Source organism: Macaca mulatta, chromosome 9 (genome assembly GCF_049350105.2).
Source record: "Macaca mulatta isolate MMU2019108-1 chromosome 9, T2T-MMU8v2.0, whole genome shotgun sequence".
In the NCBI taxonomy this organism is placed as follows: Eukaryota; Metazoa; Chordata; class Mammalia; order Primates; family Cercopithecidae; genus Macaca; species Macaca mulatta.
The window spans coordinates 14,381,992-14,401,523 of NC_133414.1; the positions used below are offsets into that span (position 1 = coordinate 14,381,992).

General features: G+C 49.9%; 1 protein-coding gene across 5 annotated transcripts in view; it reads left to right on the forward strand.

The window, feature by feature from the left end:
• The window catches only part of CAMK1D (calcium/calmodulin dependent protein kinase ID), a 489,620-nt gene extending 478,953 nt beyond the window's left edge, over positions 1 to 10,667 (forward strand). For 3 of the 5 annotated variants that reach the window (XM_028825992.2, XM_077945767.1, XM_077945766.1), the window contains 2 exons: positions 735 to 852; positions 3,901 to 7,737. In XM_028825992.2, coding sequence (XP_028681825.1) covers positions 735 to 852; positions 3,901 to 4,019 — 237 coding nt within the window. In that variant the 3' untranslated portion in view covers positions 4,020 to 7,737. Of the gene's footprint in view, positions 1 to 734; positions 857 to 3,900 lie in introns of all 5 variants that reach the window. The other 2 variants (XM_028825991.2, XM_028825993.2) reach the window with 2 other exon arrangements.
• Positions 10,668 to 19,532: the final 8,865 nt, after the last annotated feature.

A 19,532-nucleotide genomic window follows, 5' to 3' on the forward strand; every position in this document is an offset into this window, starting at 1 on the left:
GAACTTTGAATAGTTGACTTTTATTAAAGCGATACGGAGGGGGAAAAAACAGGAAATCTGAGTTCAGCTCATCAATGTTTGCTGATAAAAGTTTGACAGATTTAAACCGCAGAGGTTTTGTGATCATCTGTTGATTACCTAGCTTCCCAATCTCTTGATCACCTAACCTCCCCTCCGTGTTCCAATCAGCATGGGCAATTCAGAGCTATTTTGCCATTAGGGCCAATGGTGAAAGATGGGATGAAAACAAAACTAATTTTGCTGGCCTGCTTTGTTCATAGGAAATGCTATTATTAGGTTGGTGCAAAAGTAATTGCGGTTTCTTCCATTAAAATTGCCATTACTTTTACTCCAACCTAAATCTTTCAGACAAAAGTACCAACACTAGGAAAATAAAAACTAGTTTCAAATCTCACATTTTTAAGGTATTATAAGATGCCTTTTCTTCTAAAGGTCACATCTCTTAAATTACAGAGAGAATTGGTTTACATTTGTTCTATGTATTTATGATGTCAGAAGAAAATATTTTAAGTCTCTAACATATTTAGTTGGGGAAAGGGTTTAATAAATCAGTGTCCTTTTGGAAGAAGGGACAACACTCTTTCTTGAGTAGCATGAGCGTGATGTAAGGAGTTTGAAATGCTTAGGCTGACGTGATAAACAAGAGAACACAATTGGAGTCTTTTCTGATGAGCTGAAATATTTGTCTGCCTTTTTCCTTTCTGAAATTTCAGCAAGCGTTCAACGCCACGGCCGTCGTGAGACATATGAGAAAGCTACACCTCGGCAGCAGCCTGGACAGTTCCAATGCAAGTGTTTCGAGCAGCCTCAGTTTGGCCAGCCAAAAAGACTGTGCGTATGTAGCAAAACCAGAATCCCTCAGCTGACACTGAAGACGAGCCTGGGGTGGAGAGGAGGCAGCCGGCCTCTGCCGAGCACCTCCTGTTTGCCAGGCGCTTTCTATACTTAATCCCATGTCGTGCGACCCTAGGACATTTTTTTAACATGTAATCGTTGGGCCGGGTGCAGTGGCTCACGCCTGTAATCCCAACACTTTGGGAGGCCGAGGCAGGAGGCCCATTTGAGTTCAGGAGTTTAAGACCAGCCTGACCACCATGGTGAAACGCTATCTCTACTAAAATACAAAAATTAGCCAGGACATGGTGGCGGGCGCCTGTAATCTCAGTTACTCGGGAGGCTGAGGCAGGAGAATCGCTTGAACCCAGGAAGCGGAGGTTGCAGTGAGCCGAGATCGCACCATGGCACTCCAGCCTGGGCGACAGAGTGAGACTCCCTCTCAAAAAATAAATAAATAAATCATTGAACACTTGCGGAACCCTAGGTATTGCTATTTCCATTTACAGTTGAGGAGTCCAGGGCCCAAGTCCTCGCAGCCTTGTCTGTCTGGATAAAGGCCTAGACTCCTTCCCATCTCCGTCCTTCCCTCTGATTTACCTCTCATCATGCAGTCACTCTTGCGGATTGAGGAAGGGACAGCAGAGCCTCAGGACAGCCTCCTGTCCCTGACTTCCATAATGTATATATTTTGGATGCAGACAATGATAATTTGAGCTCATTTATATGAAGTGCATCGACTTTGCAATAAAAGTAATAGTATTTCATTGTCCTTCATTTTTGCATGCACTATTCCATCATCGAAGGCACACTTACACTCTCCTTATTTCTCTCCCCAACTCCTCCTCTGTCTGTGGAAATAACCTCCTGTTTGGCCCTTCCCGTGGGTCTCTCCACGTCAGAGCAGTGGCCCTGATCTCCCTAACTGCGGAGCAGCCCTGCAGCCTGGTCTCACCCTGGGCATCACGCTCCTTCCCATTTGGTTCACAAAAGGATTCCCTTCCTCTCTAAGGAATCTTCCCATCTCATTTGGGACCATCCGGCCCTTAAATTTTCCCAAGAAATCTCTGTGAGTGTCCCCTGACATACCGTAGATCCACGCTCCCCTTTCACTCTGAATCTTTTCCACGCTCTGGTCAAAGGGAACCCCACGATGGATCCCTTCTTTGCAGATTCATACAGTGGCATTGGCAGCGAAGCCCATCGGGAACATTCCTTGTATGGCTGTCCCCATGTCTGAGCACACAGACTCCCCGGGGGCCTGCACCAAGAAGCTCAGTGGCAGCTGAGGCCTCTCATGTCGAGGCTTTTGATGCCTGCACGTCCTCTAGGGGAGGGCTTCAGTGCAGCCTCAGGAACTCCACTAGGCCAGGGACTGCTGAGCTCACACAGGAATAGGTGAACATCCCTATTCTTGCTCTTCTTTCTTTTCTTTTTACTTTCCTTTCTTTTGTTTTCCCTTCTTTCTTTCCCTCCTTCCCTCTCTCTTCTCTTCTCTTTTTCTTTCCTTCCTTCCTTTCTTTCCCTTCCTTCTCTCCCTCCCTCCCCTCTTCCTTCCTTCCTTCCCTTCCTTCTCTCCTTCCCTTCCCTTTCCCCTTCCCCTCTTTCTTTTCTTTCTTTCTGTTTCTTTCTTTCTTTTTCTTTCTTTCTTTCTCTTTCTCTTTCTCTTTTCTTTCTTTCTCTTCTTCTCTTTCTTTCTGTCTTTCCCTCCCTCCCTCCCTCCCTCCCTTCCTTCCTTCCTTCCTTCCTTCCTTCCTTCCTTCCTTCCTTCCTTCCTTCCTTCCTTCCCTCCTTCCCTCCTTCCTTCCCTCCTTCCTTTCTTTCTTCTCCTCTCCTCTTCTCCCCTGCCCTGGCCTGCCCTGCCCTGCCCTGCCTTGCCCTGCCTTCCCTGCCTTGCCCTGCCTTCCCCTCCCCTCCCCTCCTCTCTCCTCCTCTCCCCTCTCCCCTTTCCCCTCTCCTCTCTCATTTCTCCTCTCTCCTCTCTCCTTTTCTCTCTTTTGCTTACTCTCTGTCACCCAGACTGGAGTTAGTGACAAAATCATGGCTCACTGCAACCTCAACCTCCTGAGTTCAAGTGATCCTCCTGCCTCAGCCTCCCGAGTAGCTGGGACCGCAGGCATGTACCACCATGCCCGGCTAAATTTTGTATTTTTTGTAGACCCAGGGTTGCCCCAGCTGGTTTGGAACTCCTGAGACTCAAGCGATCCGCCTACCTTGGCCTCCCAAAGTGTTGAGATTACAGGCATGAGCCACCATACCCTTATTTCAAAGTGCTCTGCGTCACAAAATGCTTTCTAGCCAAGAGTACACACAACACACCAATCAAGGGTAGGAAGGTGGTATCATTATTTATTCCTTCTTAAAATACCTACTTGACAGAACTATTATAAGAAGTGAACAGTTCGTATGATGACAGTATATAGTCAACACTAGCCTGGCGCCTGCTACATTTTAAGTTCTCAGTACATGGAACCTGTTGTACCACAGTGTTGAAACCATGTCATTTTCAAATACAAAGCATTTAAAATTATACCAAGAAAAGGAGAGGAGAGGTCTAAGAATAAAGCATTTTGAACACATCGCAAAGGCTTTCCCACAGGTAGGTAAAAATAGAGAGTCACATGGGTAAAAATTTGGTTCCCCTCAAGTTGGGCGTGGTGGCTAACACCTGGAATCCCAGCACTTTGGGAGGCCAAGGTGGGTGGATCACCTGAGGTCAGAAGTTCGAGCTCAACCTGGCCAACATGGTGAAACCCCATCTCTACTAAAAGTACAAAATTAGCCCAGTGTGCTAGTGAGCCCCTGTAATCCCAGCTACTTGGGAGGCCGAAGCAGGAGAATCACTTGAACCCAGGAGGCAGAGTTTGCAGTGACCCGAGATCATGCCACTGCACTCTAGCCTGGGTGACAAGAGTGAAACTCCATCTCAAGAAAAAATAAATGAGTCCCCTGACCTAAACCCAGCCCCTGTGATGCCTGGTAGGGGGAAGCGGGGTGAGAACTGACCTCTGAAACTCTGAAGCCCGCTTCTGCTGTTCCCTGCAGGTCTGGCACCTTCCACGCTCTGTAGTTTCATTTCTTCTTCATCGGGGGTCTCAGGAGTTGGAGCCGAGCGGAGACCCAGGCCCACCACTGTGACGGCAGTGCACTCTGGAAGCAAGTGACTGGCCCTGGAGGTGGGGCCCAGGGGCGGGGCCGGGGAGGGGGAGCCCCAGGGTCGCCAGTGCCGCGAGCCTCTCCAGCAAGACCCCACCTTGCATGGTGCACCTTCCTGCATAGGACTGGAAGACCGAAGTTTTTTTATGGCCATATTTTCTACTGCAATTCTGAAGTGTTCATTTCTCACAAACTGTACTGACTCGAGGGGCGCTGATTTCATAGGATCTGGTGCTGTATATACGAATCTTGCAAAGCTCTAACCGAACGGACCTTCTTATTCCTCTCCCCCAACGCCATCGTTTCCACTCTTCTCAGTGTAGGTAACCGTCTATGGTGTGTTTTTTCATTAATGACAAAAAAAAAAAAAAAGGTTTCAACTGGATTATTTAAATATTGGTAAATATTGTGCATTACGGTTTGTTTGTTTTTCCTTTTAAGAAGTATGTCCTTTGACTGTATCTCTCAGTTACATGACCTGTATCTTTTCCTCTTTAATAGTAGTTTTATGTTAACCTTTAAGAGATTTGTTTTTCCTCCAAGGAGAATTTAAAGGTATTTTTAAAAATTCTAATAAGAGGATCGGCCGGGCGCAATGGCTCATGCCTGTAATCCCAGCACTTTGGGAGGCCAGGTCGGGCGGATTATGAGGTCAGGAGATCAAGGCCATCCTGGCCAACATGGTAAAACCCTATGTCTACTAAAAATACAAAAAATTAGCTGGGCGTGGTGGCACATGCCTGTAGTTCCAGCTACTCGGGAGGCTGAGGCAGGAGAATGGTGTGAACCCAGGAGGCGGAGCTTGCAGTGAGCTGAGATCGCGCCACTGCACTCCAGCCTGGGCGACAGAGCAAGACTCTGTCTTAAAAAAAAAAAAAAAAAAAAATGTAATAAGAGGATCAGGAATCTCTCCGAGGCTAAGAGTGCACTTCACCTATACTCCTTCTCTTTCTCTCCCCTTCCCCGGGAGGAGGGGCCCCTCAGTTCCACGAGACTCTCTTCTCTGCAGGGGGCTTTGGTGGATCATCTGCACAGAGCCTTTGCTGGCAGCCCATCCAGCAGAACCCACACCTACCAGAGGCCTCAGAGGCCTCTTGCCATCCGCAGTCAGAAATAAAGAAGCCTCCCCGCCGAGACACAGCGCTCAGCTTCACAGGTCAAACGTGCTGTAAGTGAGATGCCCACACTGCAGAGATACAGAAGCCTCCCTTCCAAAGGGAACCAGCTGCCGTGCTGTTGAAAGTGGGCCCACACAGAACCCTCGTTTCTCACGAGAGGTAGCAGATGAAAGCTCAGCTATGCAGTTTTAAAATTCATCTCTTTCTCTGTGGTTTTTTAAAAAATGCGTTTCTAATCTTACACTTCACATGGCCTCCAACACAAAGTTCTTTCTCCACATTTTTACCCTCTTCTCACATGAATGTTTTCCAAGGGAAGGAAGGGAGGGAAGCAGCCTTGGGAAAGGATCCATTTCTGGTGGTAAGGAGAGGGGGCCCTGCCAGGCTAATAGGACTCCGGCCACCACAGAGATGGCCAGAGACCACCTCCGCCAGGCCCAGCCGGTGCTTGCAGCCCTCCCATTGATCAGGGGAGTCTTAAAATCAAAGACACATGGTGGTAGGGTCACCAAACGCCCCATTTGCCCGAGACTGAAGGATTTCTCAGGCTGTGGACATTTAATGCCAAAACCAGGAATATCCAGGGCAAACCAGGCCGTGTTGTTCGCCCTTGTGGAGCCAGGCAGTGTGTGGCCCAGGGAAAGCTGCGTTTCATGGAGGCTTCCAGGAGGCTGCCCTGTAGAGCCAGGCAGGTGGCTTCAAGTGCCGGTCCTGCAAGTGTCCCTGCTTGAGCTCTCAGGCCCATCCAATGCCTCGAGTCCACGAGGGTGCCCCGGCAGGTCTGCCCCATCATGACCCAGCGACACTGCTGGCTGTGTCCTCAAGCCCTCCTCCTGTGGCTGGCCAGTCGTGGGAAGTCCTGTTGGCTGAGTCATCTTTGTCACTTCTACACCTTTGACTGTGTACAGGCTGAATGTTGAGTGATACCCCCTCCCAACCCTCCCAGTAAACACACACACACACACACACACACACACACAATGTTACTAGGCGCAACAGCTCCATCCTGCTCCCTGAGAATGGCAGTGCAGGCACAGAGAAGAGCAGTTGGGAAGACAGGCAGCTGGTCTACCCTGTCCGCGCACACTTCACAGGCGCTCCACTGCTTGGCAGGAATTCTGCCTGGCATCTGCCACACATGCTCACAGGGTGAAAAACCAAGCTGTCACTCTGCAAAACCTCAAAACCCTGGAAGGGTCTATAAGATGACATTAGACCCAGTTACGCAGGTGTCACCTGAGTTGGCCATGCAATGAATGACTGTCATAAGCAGTATTGGAGAGCTAGGCGGTTGCTTACTAACAAGTGTCTTGGAAACGTTCGAGTTCATACAGTGCATGAGAAAGTAATAGAAGGCTGCAGGCGCTGAAAATGCACCTGAATCTGGTACCTAGGATGAGTGCATGAATAGTGATGAATAGCCCTTTGTGCTGTGTGCTATATACAACCATTTGCTTTCAGAAAGCAGCATTTGAAGCTGAGTTCCATCACTGGTGATTGAAGTAGTTTCAGGAGCAGGTATATGTGGTGCATGTTATATGCACTTAGTTTGAAAGTATCCCTCACCCGAAAAGTGCAGAACCTCTGAAAGGTGAGCCGTGGGGCAGGTGTCCCCCTCGCTGTCCGGGTCAGTTCTTGGCCGTGCTTGGCCTGTCACACGCCAGCTCTCAACAACGTCGTGCGAGGAGGCAGTGACTGGTGTCAACCCAAGAGTCGACTGTTGAGAATGACGTCAGGAAACCGGTACTGTCCCGATACCACCAGGCTTGAGTTAATTTCCTATTGTTTTAGAAAGAGAGGAGCTCTTGTGCTTTTGAGAGAGCTCTCATGGTAAAAAGACAGACGTTGTCTTTGCCCTGCACTTGGTATGATTTATTAGAAAACAGGAAGAAAACCTAGAATGTGCCTTTCGTGAAGGTCTGACAAATGGGGTCGCAGAGTCCTAGGACCCGCGCCGAGGTCAGATTCCACCCAGAGCGGCTGAGCGTTCCTACGCGCACCCAGGGTGCTGGGCTGAGGCTAAGGGTGGACGCATGGACCCCACCGCAGGCTTCCTTCCTGAGCCCAAGTCCCCCCATGTGGTCACTATCCCTTCTCAGAGCACGTGGATTCTCTTTTCCTTACTTGGAATATTCAGTGTTGTAGTGGCCTGGAGTGGCCTTTCCCTCAGCTGCCTGTCTGGGCTCCCTGGCTTCCCGGATCTTCATCTCATACGTGAGGCAATAGGAGGAGTTTCATTCATTGAGACAAACAGTGAGCAGGCACCAACAGGCCAGCAGCTTGGCCCTCTTCACAGAGGTGGCCTTGGAGTCTGCAGTCTGGGCAGCTCTCTGCCTCCCTACAGCTCTGCTTCCCAGCAGGCGCACAGGTCCGGAGCCTCAGAATGAAGTGGTGCAAAGGCACAGGGCACACCCAGGAGAAGTGCAATGACCACCAAAAGCCCTTGAGGAGAGACGAGGTTGCTGTGTTAGAGAAACGGCGACCCCCAGGACCGTGCATGGCTCTGGCAGCGCGCAGTGGCTGGTTTTCACCAGTTCCTCCTGCCCCTGCCTCTGTCGGAGACTAGAAAACATCATTCTCCCCCTTCAGGTCTCCTTTTGAAAGAAAAGAACTATGGCAAAGCATGCCATACAAAATCAAAAAAAGGAAGAGTGGCTTTGTGTTCTTGACGGTGGCCACAATTCTGGTCACTTCTAGCATCTGACCTTGAGAATGGGGTAGGGCGTCTGAGCCCCCGCTGGCCTTTCAGAGGGTCTCACTCTCCAGCTAGCTCTTTGTGTAGTGTCCAGGGCCCCGGCAGTCAGGATAGAGCAAAAGAAGATGGGCAGGGCGCAGTGGCTCACGCCTGTAATTCCAGCCCTTAGGGAGGCCGAGGCGGGCAGATCACAAAGTCAAGAGATCAAGACCATTCTGGCCAACATGGTGAAACCCCGTCTCTACTAAAAATACAAAAAATAGCTGTACATGGTGGCACGTGCCTGGCATCCCAGCTACTCAGGAGGCTGAGGCAGGAGAATCGCTTAAACTCGGGAGGTGGAGGTTGCAGTGAGCCGAGATCACGCCACTGCACTCCAGCCTGGGTGACAGAGCAAAACTCCATCTCAGAAAAAGATGGCCATGCTGGTCAAGGTGGGGCTCATAGGAAACATCTATAGTCGGATGAAAGGAATCTGGCCTAGGGAGCCCCGGACTCAGTTTACCTACCTCCTACTCATCCCACTCATCTGTCTACCCTAGTGTCCAGCATGCCCCGGATGAATTGTAGGTGGGAGGCACACAAGCCAAGAACAGCAGGCACACGGGGTGGAGGGAATGGAGGGAGCCCAGGTGATCCCCTTTGGAAGGTGAATTGATCCTCTCCCCTATGGAATGACAGCTTAACCCGATTAACCCACTGGGGCTTGCTCTTTTATGAGCAGTTTTAAACAGAAAGATGATATCCCAGTGCAGGGAGACTTTAGCTTTGAAAGCATCATGGCCCCTCGCCCCTCCCTCTGCCCCAGAACCTGGGCCGGCCAGAACTGAGTCTTCGCACTGGGGAGGCCACGGTGGAACCATTGCTCTAGGGCTGAAGGTAGAAGTAGGGCCACTGCCTCAGCTTCAGCCAGAGCACTCGCTGCTTTGCGGAATTTCACAAGCACATGACTGGGATTCCTTTGGATATGAGAAAGGAAGGCAAGCGCCGGCAAAGGGAAGCTCCCCCTGTTTTTCATAAACAGAAATAAGACGTCCTCTTTCCCAGGTTTGCACAATCACTTCTGGCAAATGAATTCTGGCACTCGAATTCAGCCAGTGCACGAAACCTTTGCATGTTCTTCTGAAACTGTACTTCTTCCCCATTCTGTCTACCCACACTCTGCGAACTTTGCCTTTTCCTTAAACACATTCCAGACCAAACACTGTTCAGTTTGTTTCAAAAAAAAAAAAAAAAAAAAGATGTATATACCTGTATGTGATCCACCACCCTTTTGAGGGGCACCTGGTCCTAGGTCGGGGCTGCAGGTGTGCCTGACATTTGCAAAAGGTATTCCAGTCTTGCGATGTTCAGAATTGAAAATGTGGAGATAGAAAAGCTCCAACAGACTCCTAAAAGGAGGGTTTCTTTCCTGAAGACTCCAAGAAAAGGAGTGTGCGGATGAGTTAGCTTGACAACCTCAACTGTGGGGAGCAGGCAGGCGGTCTGAGGAAGAGAAGGGCCCGCGCCCCACTCACGGGCACCTGCTTGGTGGTCCCAGGGCATCCCGGTCTGCAGCCTGGGCCCCCAGCCCCACTGTGAAGTCAGTCCTGCATGCTGGCCGAGGCCCGGCCACCTCCCGATGCCTCCAGAGTCAGTGGGAAGGAGTCAGCCCTTCCCGGACTTCCCCGCCACCTCCAGCAGGAGCAGCTCAGTTTGTGGCTCTGGGACCTCCGCTTTTGCAAACCCAAAAAGGCTGTGCATTTGGAAGCCAAACGCTCAGCATGCGGCTGCCGAGTCTGGTTTTGTGGACAAAGCAAACTGTGGAATGGCTTCTCGGTGTCTGTATAAAGGGACAAACGATTGCATTCACCCTTTGTACTGACACCGCTTCTGCATTCGCCATATCCGTTTTTTAACCTTTTTGTCTCCGGGGAACTTCTCATACGATTACTATGTCTTCTGATGATTTGCCATGTTATTTTACTTAACGGTGATTTTATTTTCTTATGGACAGGAAAAAAGAACATGAGGAGGAGTTGGTTTTAGTCTTAGAGATAAGTCTTCAGCAGGGGCTCAGAAACCCCAAACTCTAGTTAAATTGCTTCTCGGAGGAAAATCTTAGTCTAGACAGATTGAGATTCCCAGGCTCTCCTGGAAGCCCTGCACGTCGGGGCACAGGGGCCCTGGGACGTGGTTGGCAGCCAGGCTGCCAGAGAGCTAAAAAATAACAAGAACATCAGCTCGGATGTTTGTCTCTCGGCCCTGACGCCTGCCACTGTCCTTCCCGGGGCACTTGGCCCTGTCAGAGGGACATGAAATGCCATCCAAATGGTGGGAGAAATGCAGCGACGCTGCAGCGGAGTCTTTGCTTTGGAAGATGGGGTGCCATGTTTCAGAGAACATTTATCTTAGTCCCACGTTCAGGTGAGAAGACCTCAAAGGTACTCTCTGTCCAGAATAAACATTGGAACAATTTCTCAATTGGCTTTCGTCACTACACATAATGTAATCTCCCTTCTTTCAGCTCCCCCAACAGTGAGCATGCTTCCCAAAAAATTACAACGTCAAAACCAGGAATGTCCCCGCATCTACTATTACCAGGCTTGCAATTGGTTCAATTTTCCCATAAAAACATGTTTGTTCAAAAGAAGGGAAACTGTGAATTTATTCCGTGCATGTAATAAACTCTGCAAGAAGTTTAACCCCTGTAGGTTTGCGGCACTGCAAAATTGTTCATGGGTCTATGTAGCAAATGATTCTCTGCCTTGACAATCATGTATACATATCAAGATTTCTATCATAATGATAATGAGATTGATGACTTCTTGTTTTCCTCCAATAAAGACAATTAATCACCTTCAGATGTTCATTTTGTCTGTAATGAGAAGGATGTGGAGCTTCAATGTCTCTACCTTTCCTCTGTTTCCTGAAGTTTGGATTTGAAGGAAGGAGTTTGAATTGAGACCCCCAAAACTCATGGAGTCCCCCTTAAATATTTCAGGTCACCTCCCCAGTGAGCAGGGAGTGGCAGGGATGGGTGAAGGGGCGGCACATCGTGCCTTTGGGGTTGGGGACAGGTGCCCAGGTTCCATGATCACTGGACAGGAAAGCTTCCCCTTTTCCCTGCTGCTACAGAAGGGGGCTGGAGGTGAGCCTGGGAACTCAAATCGCACTAACTCGATACTCCTAAGTCATGTGGAGGAGAAGCCAATGCTGATTCCCAGGAAGCGCCTCTGAGTCATGGGTGGCTTGGCAGCCTCAGGCTTCAGCAATACACACCCACATTCTTCCATTTCCTCGGCATAGCCTGTACGCTCAGTGCCCAGAGGAAGATTTTTTTCCCAGGCAGAAGGCTGGCTGCTGTGTTTTGTGGGGGTTTGGGGAAGATGCAGGAGGAGGAACTACAGCTCATAACTCATCAAATGTATTGTGGGGCTCGGATCTGATGACCAGACAATTCTTCCAATCCAAATAGGGATTGTATAGGGAGAAAAAAAATGAATTGGACATGTGTTATAGAAATGTAAAATTAAAACTGTCCCACACAGCCAGCATCAGATGAAAACAGCATGGGTGGGCCTTATTGAAAAAAGACTATGAGCCCAAAAGAAACACAGTGCCCACTGTCTGATGTCTAGTTCTTTTGTGGTTGATTCTTGTTTCTATAGCCCAGACCCTAATGGTGAGTTGTATCAATACAAAGCTATCGTTCAGTGGGTGAATACGTGATGTCGTTATTGCAAGTTTTATGGAACATAACGATGGCAAAAAGGAGATACAAATCGTGTGCACCCAAATCCCCCTGACCCTCTCTGCCCCCAAGGAGGGTGACTATGCCATCAAAATAGGCTGGGCGGGTGGCTCACGCCCGTACTCCCAGCACTCTGAGAGGCCAAGGAAGGTAGATCACGAGGTCAGGAGTTCGAGACGAACCTAGCCAACATGATGAAACCCCATCTGTACTAAAAATACAAAAATTAGCAGGGCATGGTGGTGGGTGCCTGTAATCCCAGCTACTCGGGATGCTGAGGCAGGAGAATTGCTTGAATCCAGGAAGTGAAGGTAGCAGTGAGCTGAGATTGCACCACTGCACTCTAGCCTGGGTAACAGAGTAAGACTCTCAAAAAAAAATCGGTTTCATAGAGATTCTGATGACGGAATTCTGAAAGTTCACCTGTGTGTTGAGTAATTTGGCTGGGCTGGATGTGGTCTTAGATATATGTATGCACTTGGCTTGGACCACTGCTCTTTAGATCAAGAAAGACTGAGCAAGAGGAACTGTGCCCAGCCTCACATTTTACATACTTGGTTGCAACACCTGTGCTGAGCCCCCAGAATGTGTAATTCCCAAAAGAGCACCCCAATTACACATTCTCTTCCTAACACAGAGAGTACGTATGTGTGTAAGTACCATGTAAGGGCTTCAAGCTAAGGGAAGTGGTGAGCTCTGATTTCCAGTCCACATCCTGCTTGCCAAGCCATGCACCCTGGCTCAGGGGAAAAGATGCCTTTTTTCCCCCATCCAATTCATACAAAGGCACTGTATGGGGGCCTGCTGGCTTGGCGGGCCCAGCGGGCCTTGAGCATTAGGCTGTGAGCTGTGGGCCAATGGGAAATTTTTAGCAGGTTTTCACAGCTGGAGAAAGCTTCAGCTAAGAGCTCAGAATCAAGCAGGCTCTGAAGGAGTTCATCTGGCCTCTTGTGTAGGGATGTGCGAGTTGAAGAGTATATTAACCTTCAAGAAATCACTAGGGGGCTGGTGCATATAAAAGCATTCTACAGAGCTCATTAGACATCACACTGTAGGAAACGGGTTGGCCTCCCCATCTCACTTCACCAAGAAACCCAGGAAGTCTTGCCTTTCATTCGGGATGACTGGCAGCAATCACATGAGACCTCATCGCCCTTGGAACCCATGATCCTCCCTGATCTATTCCCCCTACAGGCTCCCATCATTGCCCTTCCACCAAACACAGTCATAAGCTTTCATTCATTCATTCATTCATTCATTCCTTCATTCACTCAACATTTGTGAGCACCCCTTATATCCAAGCGTTTTCATTCGTGCTGAAAAAAACCAAAGTCAATCTGACATGAATCCTACCAACGAACACTGCATAAAACAGCACGCACTTGAGTTAAGCCTGGGAGGAAGGGGGGAGTTTAGACAGGAAGGATTGAATAGGAGCAATGTGAGGGAGAGCTTGGAGGCTGGGAATGCAGCATTCAGCGGGGCTAGTCCATCGTTCATTGGGCCAGAAGAGAGGGTGTGAGCAAACCTTGGGAGGAGAGAGAAAGGTGGGCTGGAGGGGCACTGGAGTCATTGTCATCAACAATAACTTCTGGAGCTAACACTGTCACATATTGACCATTTACTGTGTCCTGGACACTGTGCCCTGTGCATTCCTTTCAATGTCTCATTTCACCACCAGCCCTCAATAGGGAAGGCGCCCTGATTATCCAGGTGGCTTCAGAAAGGTTTGATATTTATCCACCCGTAGCTGTGAGCAGAGTCGCAAATTCCTCTCTGATTGATTGACACCAAAGGCCATTCTTGTGTCTCATGGCTTTGTGCAGATCACCGAATTCCAAACTATGAAATTTGGACTTTAGTGAGTGACTGGGAGCCATTGAAGGTTATTGAGCTGAGGAGTGACATGATCACATCAGCTAACGTTTGGAACAGCACCATTATTAGGGACCATTGTATTATCTCCAAGAGAAATGTATCTTCTGTAGTAGCTCAATCTGGTCTTACATGAAGCCCAGTAACCCAGGGCCTGCCGAGAACATACTCATTACCGAGGAACCGGCCCATTTATTTTCTGACGTCTGGTTCCATTTCTCAGGAGAAATATCACAGAAGCTGCATTTGACTTAGAGTCAGAGATGCAGACCATAATGATAACACTGCTGGGTTTGGGCTTTTTTATTTTATTATTTATTTAGTTAGTTAGTTATTTATTTAGTATTTATTTGAGACGGAGTCTCACTCTGTCGCCAAGCTGGAGTGCGGTGGCACAATCTCAGCTGACTGCAACCTCCACCTCCCGGGTTAAAGTGATTCTCCTGCCTCAGCCCCCTGAGTAGCTGGGACTACAGGCGCCTGCCACCGTGCCTGGCTAATTTTTTTTGTATTTTTAGTAGGAACGGGGTTTCACCATGTTGGCCAGGATGGTTTCTGTCTCTTGACTTCATGATCCGCCCGCCTCAGCCTCCCAAAGTGCTGCGATTACAGACGTGAGCCACGGCGCCCGGCCTGGCTTTTTCATTTTTAAAGTTAGTCTAGCCCCTCATCCTGATGAATAACTCCAGGAAGTTCGGTGCGTGCACACGGAGGTTCATCGCTGACTCGCAGCCTGCCTGGCATCTGCTTTTCTCCTCCAGATTACCCTCAGAGCTACTGATTTATTTTTAAGAAAGTGTCTCAGATCTCTTGTGTTCTTCCAGCCTCCCCTAAGAGGAACTGTATTTAGCACGAGCTCATCTTCCTGACTCTCCAGAGACGCTTGGTGGGCCAGGAAAAGGCAGTTGTTGGTCCACCTGTGAACCATTTTTCTCTTGTCCACCTGTAGGTCCTCTCTCTCTAACGCTTCTTTATCTTCAACATTATATCTTCTTTCTGGAGCACATCGGATCTAAATCTTTCTGGGGTGGTCTCGCCGAGTCAGGCTGTTTATATCAGCAAGTGGAGAAAAGCTCACGAGATAACTGAGCCGCCAGTACCTCAACCCTAACCCAGCCTGGCTCTAATCACCCATAAGAGGGCAGTGACCAGCTGGGTGCAGTGGCTCACACCTGTAATCCCAGCACTTTGGGAGGACCAGGCAGGCGGATCAGGAGTTCAAAGTCAGGAGTTTGAGGCCAGCCTGGTCAACATGGTGAAACCCTGTCTCTACTAAAAACACAGAAATTAGCTGGGTGTGGCGTGTGCGCCTACAATCCCAGCTACTCGGGAGGCTGAGACAGGAAAATCACTTGAACTCAGAAGGCGGAGGTTGCAGTGAGCCGAGATCGTGCCACTGCACTCCAGCCTGGGTGACAAAGCACGACTCCATCTCGGGGGAAAAAAAAGAAAAGAGAGAGCTCAGTGACCGACTCCTCTAATGAGGGCCAGCTGGGCCCCAGCACGGACATGGGAAGATAGCTGACTTTTGCGTTCACCTAGCCCAAGGGGCTTGTCACCGGGCGCCCCCAGGAAGAAAACGCTTACTCCAGAGCTGACAAAGGCATTAAATAACCCTGCAGGTGGGAAGGACTTCACATCCCTCCAGCTCCCCCTGGGCAGAGCCCCACTTCCTCACCTGTGCTCCCAGCAGGGGCCCTCCAAGCTGCCCCTGCTTCAAGAGCTGCAGCCCAGGGCTTCTCACACTTTGGCCCCGCAGGGATCTTGCTAGACTGCAGATTCTGATTCAGCAGCTCTGGCCTGGGACCAGAGTATTTCTAAGCAGCTCCCAGGAGGTGCTGCGGTTGCTGGTCCCTGCACCACACTTTGAGTAGCAAGGGACTCTTTCTGTGGTTCCCATTCCTGACTGCATATTCCACTCATCTTGGGAGCATTTTACAAATGCTAAGGCCTGGGCCAATCGAATGAGGATCTCTGTGATGCTAACCAAGGTAGCCTGGTTATCACATAGGCTTGAGCTGAAAGACAGAGCAGCTGCCTGGAAACCCTGTAACTTCCAGCTAAACAAATCTGAACTGCAACTATAAGTGATAACCAGTCTTCCTCTAAGACAGTCCAGAATGAATTCTAGGCCTCCCAGGCTTTGTTTCTGCCAGAATATGGAACATCCTCTGGTCTGAACTAATCTTCTGTCCTTCCCAACCTTCCGGAGCCCTCCCACTGTGCCTGCCTTCCAGAACTCATTGACTCTCCTCAGCAAAGCCCCCTAAAGTCTATGTAGATGGAAAGGGACAGAGAGAATTGCCCCCCAAAAGCAGGGGAGGACCCACAGACCTGGCTACTGATGGGATCATCATAGGCAAGCCTGCCCCGGCCCATAATGTATGTCAATTACCACATATTAGAACTACTGCTCACAGGTGCATTATAGAAGACTGATTGATTAACAGACACTTAGTACCATGTGCCAGCCACTGTTTTAAACACTCTTCTGGTATTATCTCCTTCAATCTTTTTAACAACTCCATCAGATAAGTACAATTAGGCTGGGCGCAGTGGCTCACGCCTGTAATCCCAGCACCTTCGGAGGCCAAGGTGGGAGGATTGCTTGAGCCCAGGAGTTCAAGACCAGCCTGGGCAACATGGTAAAACCCTGTCTCTACAATAATAATAATAATCCAAAAAGTCGCCAGGTGTGTTGGCATACCCCAGTAGTACTAGCTGCTTGGGAGGCTGAGATAGGAGGATAGCTTGAGCCTGGGAGGTAGAGGCTTCAGTGAGCCGAGATCGTACAGCTGCACTCCAGCCTGGGTGACAGAGCAAGACTCTGTTTTTAAAAAAAAGAAAGAAAAAGAAAAAAATGTCTGATTATATCTCAGTTTTATAGATGAAGAAACTGAGGAACACAGAGGTAAAATGACTTGTCCCAGGCACCACCACTTAGTGGCTGTTGTGGGTTAAATCGTGTCCTCTGTCATCCTGAAATTCACATATTGGAGTACTAACCCCTAATACCTTGAAATGTGACCTTATTTGCAAAGACGGTATTTTGGGTGGGCCTTAATCCAATATGAATGGTATCCTTATACAAAATGGGGGTGGGAGCTGGGTGCGGTGGCTCACGCCTGTAATCCCAGCACACTGGGAGGCCAAGATGGGCAGATCACGAGGTCAAGAGATCGAGACCATCCTGGCTAACACGGTGACACTCCGTCTCTACCAAAAATACAAAAAAACTAGCCAGGCGTGGTGGCGGGCGCCTGTAGTCCCAGCTACTCGGGAGGCTGAGGCAGGAGAATGGCGTGAACCTGGGAGGCGGAGCTTGCAGTGAGCCGAGATTGCGCCACTGCACTCCAGCCTGGGCGACAAAAAAAATGGGGGTAGGGTGGGGAATTTGACCCCAGGGACCCCAGAGACAGCAAACCACCAGGGACTGGGGAGAGGCCTGGACAGAGGCTCCCGCAGACATTAGAAAAAGCCACCCTCACCAACACTGGCTCAGACTTCAGTGTTCCACACCTTGAGGCAATGCATTCTGGGGGAGTTGTCAGACCCACCTCGTCTGTGGCATCTCATTAGGACAGGCCCTGGCAAACTAGCGCAGCGGCAGAGCCAGGACTCAGACCCCGGCCGTCTCAGGCCAGAGCAGGGGCCGTCGTCACGCCATGGCAGCAGGCAGTAGCTTCGGGTCCTGCTCATGGGGGCCCACTCCATCCTTCTGCTTTCCGTCCCCTCACTCTTCCTTCACTTCATTTTCTCCATTTCACCATTTCTCTGTTTCCTCATTTCTTTCCATCCACGTTAATTATCTACTGGATGTGTAACAAAATACGTAAAACTAAATGACTTCAAGCTATAAACACGATCTCGCAGCTTCTATGGGTCAAAAATCGGTGCACTTGGCTGGGTGCCTCTGGCTCCAGGACGCTCCAAGGTTAAGGTCAAGCTGCTGTCACTGGGGTTGCAACATCCCAGGACTTGGCCAGGACCGAAGGCTCTGCTTGCAAGCTCACTGTATGTCTGGGGACAGCTCTAGGTCCTCCTAACTGTGGGATCGAGGGCCTTGGTCTTTTGTTCTCACTACTGTGTGTGCCTCATCATAGGGCTGGTCCCTACAGCCCGAGTGATGCAGAAGGCCGGGGGCAGGCAGCGGTGGGAGGGAGAGAGAGAGAGCAGGTACCCAGGATGCCAGCCAGTCTTTTTAAAACCTAATCTTGGAAATGATACCCCATTGCTTCTGCTGTACTCTTTGTCAGAACAAAGTGATTATGTTCAGCCCACACTCAAGGGAAGGAGATACCCAGGGCGGAAATACCAGGAATGTGGGGCCCACCAGGGGCCTCTAAAAGGCTGCCAACCACACCATCCTCCCTGTGTCTATGTGCTTGTGGCTGACCCTTGCTGCCGGCAGGGGTAGGGGAGCCTGGACTGTGGATCTGTGGTCTGTGTGTGCATGGTGAGGCCCAAACCACCCTGGGATAAAGCCATGTGATGCCAGAGAGAGCCAAGCTGCTCTCAAAGCTACATCTATCTCATGTCTTTAAAGTCTTTTATTTGCTGTAAGAACACAGCACAAAACACTAAAGCATTAGCAAACTTCCCTGAGGACGCTTCAAACTTCAAGAAACACCATTTCCTGTGTATCCTAAGAAGGAGCTTTTAACTCATCAGAGAAAAAATAAGCTACGGCCAAAGGCCTGCAACCCACAGGCACACCCCACCCACCAAAGGGTGTCAACGCATGCTTATTTATTTATTTTGAGATGGAGTCTCACTTTGTCTCCCAAACTAGAGTGCAGTGGTGTGACCTCAGCTCACTGCAACCTCTGCCTCCCGGGTTCCAGCAATTCTCATGCTTCAGCCTCCCGAGTAGCTGGGACCACAGGTGCACACCACCACACCTGGCTAATTTTTTTTTGCATTTTTAGCAGAGACAGGGTTTCACCTTGTTGGTTAGGCTGGTCTTGAACTCCTGACCTTAGGTGATCTTCCCACCTCGGCCTCCCAAAGTGCTGGATTACAGGCATGAGTCGTGGCACCTGGCCTGAGTGCCTTTTTAAAGACCATGATGCTCCACGGGGAGGTGGGAACTGAGTCCTGCCCCGCAGTGAATGATTCTGAGAACTGTGGATGAAACCCAGGCACAGAGGCTGCTTGGAAAACAACCAGGTAGGCTGAATTTCCCTGAAGAAGGGCAGGGAAGCTCACAGGCAAAACGTGCAGCTGGACCCAGTAGAGGTGACCGCACCCTCCCATGCACACGTGCAAAGGGGTTTGCAGCGCCTGTAGCCCCTCCCCAGGAGTCATCATCCAGCCCCGTGGCAGCCTGGGAGGTGCGTGGGAATGGCCTGGCCCCTCATCTCTGCCTGCATTCGGGAAGATGGGGCTCAGAGAGAGGAAGCCACTGGTGTAAGGGCCCCTCTGGTCCAAGCCAGTGGCCTTGCCACCCAACAAGACAAGAATTGGCAGCAGAAACCCAGCCAAGCAGAGGGCTGGAAGGAAAACTAGAAGAAAAACATAAAGTGAGCATTCACTGAGGCCTCCTGGGCCTATCATGGATATAGCGCAGCCTACAGCAGGTCAGCACAAAGAGAGACGGGGGGCAGACTGGGCTGTCTGTCCCTTACTATGCTCATGGCCAGGTATCTAGCTCCCGACCGTCTGGCTACCCTCAAACCTGGCCTGAGCAGGTGAAAAACTTGGGCCTCTCCACTTGTCTCTCCCCAGCCTTCTCAGGTGAGGCCTTTTTTATTCAACAAAAATTTCTGGGCCAGGCACAGTGGCGCAGGCCTGTAATCCCAGCACTTTGGGAGGCCAAGGTGGGAGGATCTCTTGAGCCCAGGAGTTCAAGACCAGCCTGGATAATATAATGAGACCCTGTCTCTACAAAAAAAAAAAATTTTTAAATTAGCCAGGTGTGGTAGTGTGTGCTGTAGTCCCAGCTACTCAGGAGTCTGAGGTAGGGGAATCTCTTGAGCCCAGGAGGTTGAGGCTGCAGTGAGCCATGATCACACCACTGTACTCCAGCCTAAGCACAACAATGAGATCCTGTCTCTTTAAAAAAAAAAAACAAAAAACAAAAAAAACAAAAACAAAAAAC